Source organism: Trichogramma pretiosum, unplaced genomic scaffold (assembly GCF_000599845.2).
Source record: "Trichogramma pretiosum strain Unisexual culture from Peru unplaced genomic scaffold, Tpre_2.0 scaffold15, whole genome shotgun sequence".
NCBI classification, from domain to species: Eukaryota; Metazoa; Arthropoda; class Insecta; order Hymenoptera; family Trichogrammatidae; genus Trichogramma; species Trichogramma pretiosum.
This window is the reverse complement of record NW_019641686.1, coordinates 1,277,279-1,282,525: the sequence shown is the minus strand read 5'-3', so window position 1 is coordinate 1,282,525 and position 5,247 is coordinate 1,277,279. Positions and strand designations below refer to the sequence as shown.

Here is a 5,247-nt window from a genome sequence, read left to right as displayed (position 1 = left end):
TGAAAACTAATGTTCAATATCATATACATTCAACACAGCTTTTATAAAGTGTACAAGTTCCATGTAAAAGTTAGTTTACCTGTGAACAATTGATTGTTAAAATGTGTTACAAATATTTGAAAAATACTTCGCAACATCAGTATAATTTTCAAAGCGTTCCACAAACCTTAGAATCATCAGGTTTTAAATTCAAAATCCTTTCCGGAACACAATTTGGAAGGTGCTATTTATAACTATTTACTGTGACATTATATCGAAATTATCCTCTCTAAAAAATCTCTAAAAAATCATTAGAAGTCGTTTTATTCGTCATCTGATCGATTGTGAGCTCAGGAAAATGAAAATAATTACAAAAGAGTTAGTCTGTGAACATAAAATCGGAACAAATGATCATTGATTAGGTGCACAATAATCTTAAGCCGTACAAGTGTGATACATGTCCCGTTGGCAACAAAAATGTTCTCAAAAACCATATAGCAATAACACACAGCGAAATAAGCATGAAATTCATCTTTAATTATATACACTGTAAAATTACGAGACACTGATTTTATTTCATTTTTTTTATTCGTGTATCATGAATTTTTTCAGTTTGATGTTATATCTTTATGATAAAAACTATGTCCAAGTTCAAATATAAAAGAAATTTTTTCAAATAAACTATATTTCTTATTTTGAAACAATCCACATGTGAATTGTGAATTACACGACATGCTATACATCATAATTCTCATGTAAATATTGTCATGTGTTGTTAAATATTTCGTACACAGTAAACTTAATTTGCTTGGGTTGTATCAACGTATTTAGAAGACCATAAGCCCGTGTAACAGTGTCAATTCATGATCATCATTTTCATAACATCTCTTGTACGAGATTAGTCAGTTGATTGTGAGGCGAGTCTGACAGGAGTAAACTATACCAAGCCAAGTATTTTGAAATATACTTCTAAATTTTAAAAATGGCAACTGTCAATAAATTAGTGGGTTACACACGAGTTAAAAAAGAAAGGAGTCAGTTCACGTGGATAATAAACGATTTTAATTGGATGAAAGCAGAAACCGGAGAGCCGATTATGTCTCCGAAATTCAGAGTCGAAGGTGACATCAAAAGACAATACTGGTTGACTTGTTATCCAGGTGGATACAGAAAAGACGACAGTGGCTACATTTCCTTATTTTTGGAATGTGATACAACCGAGGAAGTAGCTATAGAGTGTAAAATATCATTAACGAATGGCCAATCGGTATTTAGCAACGACCGATTTTTGAGAAGACTGGAGCCAAAACAACGTAACTGGGGTTGGTCGAAATACATCAGAGCCATAGCGGTTCACGAATCGATCTCGCCTTCCAATAAGTTAACAATAATTTGCGACTTGACGGTTGCGACGGAATTCCAAGTGTTTACAAGGGCCGAACCGATCGAATCTCGCGACGAATTTCACGAAGAGGTAAAAACTATGCCCACTCACGACTGGCTCTTTCGCAACGAAGAATTTAGCGACATGCAGATATGCGGCATCGACGGAGCACCCGTTCCGGGACATAGAGTCGTGCTCGCCACCGCCAGTCCGGTGTTCAAATACTTGGTGGAAGCCGGAAAGGGCGTAGACGTAGTCTTCGTGAACGATATCTATCACGATGTCCTCATGGACGTGTTGCAATTCGTCTATACAGGTGACATTCGAGACGAGATCGTGAACAACCCCGACATGGTCTGCAAGCTGTTCGCGGCCGCCGTCCAGTTGAAGCTCGACGCGTTGCGCTACGAGTGCGAAGAAATTTTGTGCGACCATTTATCGATCGAGAGCGTCCTGGAGATACTGAGCTTCGCTTACCAGCACCAGGCGGAGAAACTGAAGAAACGAGCGATCGATTTTACCGTGTCGCACATGGAGGAGCTCGAGGACCAGATGAAACGTTATGCCGACCCGTTCATGCTCGACTTGATCCGATCGCTGCAACAGAATCGATGAAAATTTATAGCCAATTAATGCTTATCATAATTTCTATTATTAAACTGATGCACCAATGGTGTAATCTGACATTTTTTGAAATTTTAAATCATTGTTAAACCAAATGTAGTACACAGATGAGAATTGTTAATACACAATAAAAAATTTTATATAAGACGCAAGTATCAATATTCGTCATCTTTTTGAATCATCAAGTAACTTAAATCATAGCATGTGATTAAAATAATAAAAATCGGTCTAAAATTGCTATAAGAATCGCGTGACAAAAGTGTTCAAAAGTATGAAAGTTAAGAGTATAAAAAATTGTCTGTATAATTTCATTAATCAAAATTATTCTATTCATATGAAGAATTTTTATCAATATATTTTTAACATAAAATCAATATTGTTATGTCCCCTAATAATTAGTAAGATTGGAGCAATGTGTTTTGAAGACTTCTATTTAATAAAAAAATTATTGAACATGATACATGAACTCAGAGACTTTCGAGTTATAAAATTTCAAGAGTATTACGCGAGATTCAAACTCGATGCATTCAGTTTTACATTATCCACTCAAGTTGGCGTGGAGTGGTTATAATAAACCATGAGATGTGTCAGCTGTATGATTCGCATATGCTCGATCACAATTTTTCATTGTAAAATATTCCAAGAAGCAAGGCTTTGGTACGCGAAAGTGAGAAAGATTAGCTTCATTCATTCTTTTTTTATTAATCTCACAAATGATATACGTAACTTTTTCATCGCTGGCACGTCGCATATATATATATAACTATCGTGTTCGTTTGTTTTCGATGAAATCTTTGCACATTCAAATGCCAGAGAAAATAGAGCCATTCATATTACAATGGTTGTTAACTCGAAAGAAAAAAATAAATTATGAAAGTCTTGACCGGCTTCGTATTTAAACGTATACGGTCTAGACAAGAAGTCGTTGACACAGATGACTTGGTTTTCAATTTTATCGAGTGCCTATTCACTATTGTAATTGACGCCAAGTTTTGTTCTTAGCAATAGTCATCCACTCACCTGCTGGGTACGGCAATAATCTCATCGAAAAAGCTGATATTATTTTTTAAAATCGCGAAAAGTTCTCGAAAAAGTCTATTCGATTAGAGAAGCGAAAACTAAAAATTGTTCGAACCGCAGGTCTCGGCTCGGATCGCAAAAATCGCCTATCCACTCGAGATATTATATATACAGCAATGGAGAAATGCATGGCGTCGATGATCTTGGTCTATAGCAGTGCGCGTGTATCTTTTAAGGGCGCATCATAAAAGCTCGAGACTGCGTAAACCTAGGCTTAAAGCGGCACACGCGATCATACGGTACTCGTCAATTCTGATCGAGCTTGCAGCGCATAAGATCAAGTTAGCGTCTGCTCTATATAAACGTATTCCATTACAGCACACGAGAGGAAGTGAGAGAGAAAGGTAGAGAGAAGCGGAAAACATTGGAACGTTTAATGCCCACCATTTATACATTTGTATCGTACATTTCGCAGATTGCCACGCGAATAGATTTTTGTGGTATCGCGTGCCGATCAACGCACTGATCATCGCGTGCCAGAACAGCTGCCGCTGCTACAACACGTGTGCACGCAATTACTCGCGATTGTACGTCGTGCAAATTATTATACACATCGGTGTATCGCCTTCGCGTTTACGTTCACCATTGCGGCGTCGTTTTTTTTTTTCAACTCCAAAGCGATCGTTTTCAATTCTGTTTGTAATGGCAATGGCTGTAACAATCACGCAGCTGAACTCTGAAACTAGCTCGCTCGTGAGATATTGTATACTTTCCAGATTGCTCATCGTGCCGTATTATTATTGTTTCTTTTTTAAAGTTAATAGCCATCTGCAGCTGCTCACTGCTGTTCCGAATTTCTTGCGCATGATCTCAAGTGCAATGCGTATACAGCTATAGTCGCATCTTCATTCGTATTACATATTGTATCAAAATTTGAGTCAGGTCAAGTTTCATAACGCATGGGCTACTGCTATTTCTTCGATCTAATACTTGAATTCTGTGGTGGATTAGAAAAAGTACCGCTCCCACACAAACTGTCATTTGCTGCTCACGCAATTTGAAAACAATTATGAGAGCTTTTACGAATTTTGGAGAAATTTACAAAAACATTTTTTAGTTTGAATTAAATCATTAAATGATTTCTACCTTCGTTTTTTAGATAGAAATATATCGGTATTACCGATGTCTTTCGTAGCAAGTTTAATCAGTTTGTCAGCAAATTTATTAAAAATTGTTACAAATTCGTGTCATTTCGCGAGTTTTATCAAAAATGCAGTTGCCAACTAAGTGATCGTCCCATTCACAGTTTCAAACAATTAGATGCGAGAAAAATTCTTGTCTGATCGTTGCATGAAGAGCTACAGGGATCAAGTGATCAAGATATGAAAAAAAAATAGTGATTCACAAAGTCAGTGTACAAAGGTGGGATGATAGTTTAACGTCCCAGGTTCAGGTAAGATGTAATCATTTCAGTAAATTTTTTATTGAAATTTTAGAAAAACATAAATGCGTGAGCATTTATAAATATGGCCGATTCTCTGTGAAATCGAATGGCCAAAAAAATTTTTTTTTCTGCAAATATGAAAAACTTGCTGTTCCCGATGTCAGAAATGTCCCCAAATTTTATTAGAATTTTTGGGACCATCTATCACTCTTTTTCAGGGGCCCGAAGTTGGCCATTTTAGGGTTTTTTTGAAATTCATGAAAAATCACAAATATTAAAATAATTCCTGGATTAAAGTAGAATGATTCAAAAGTAAAAGTGCCCAGCAACTTTTTTGTTGGAAATTGTCCAAATTTTCAGAAAAAAAATATGCCAAAGTGATTGGAGCCACCTAAATACATAATAGTGGGAAAACATGAAAAAAAAACATAAAACAAGAAATCTACTCGAGTTCGAACCGGACTTTCATTTCCTAAACTATGTAAAAAGCTTCCCAAAGATGTCAACTAATGCCTGATAAAGTTTTGTAATGGGTCTTAAAGTTTAACGCAATGTAGACAACAATGTGTGGCGAAAAACATGCAAAAAAGGCCTGAAAATGGCTGTTTTTGGTGATTTTAGGCATTTTGGGCCTATTTTTGACCTTTTTTGCATGTTTTTCGCCACACATTGTTGTCTACATTGCGTTAAACTTTAAGACCCATTACAAAACTTTATCAGGCATTAGTTGACATCTTTGGGAAGCTTTTTACATAGTTTAGGAAATGAAAGTCCGGTTCGAACTCGAGTAGATTTC

General features: G+C 36.3%; 1 protein-coding gene across 1 annotated transcript; it reads left to right on the top strand.

Annotated features, from left to right (window-relative positions):
* Positions 1-805: 805 nt before the first annotated feature.
* On the top strand, positions 806-2,142 carry LOC106650061 (speckle-type POZ protein-like). The gene has a single exon (XM_014367842.2). It carries the CDS (start codon positions 962-964, stop codon positions 1,976-1,978), a length of 1,017 nt encoding a protein of 338 aa, XP_014223328.1. The 5' UTR covers positions 806-961; the 3' UTR covers positions 1,979-2,142.
* Positions 2,143-5,247: the final 3,105 nt, after the last annotated feature.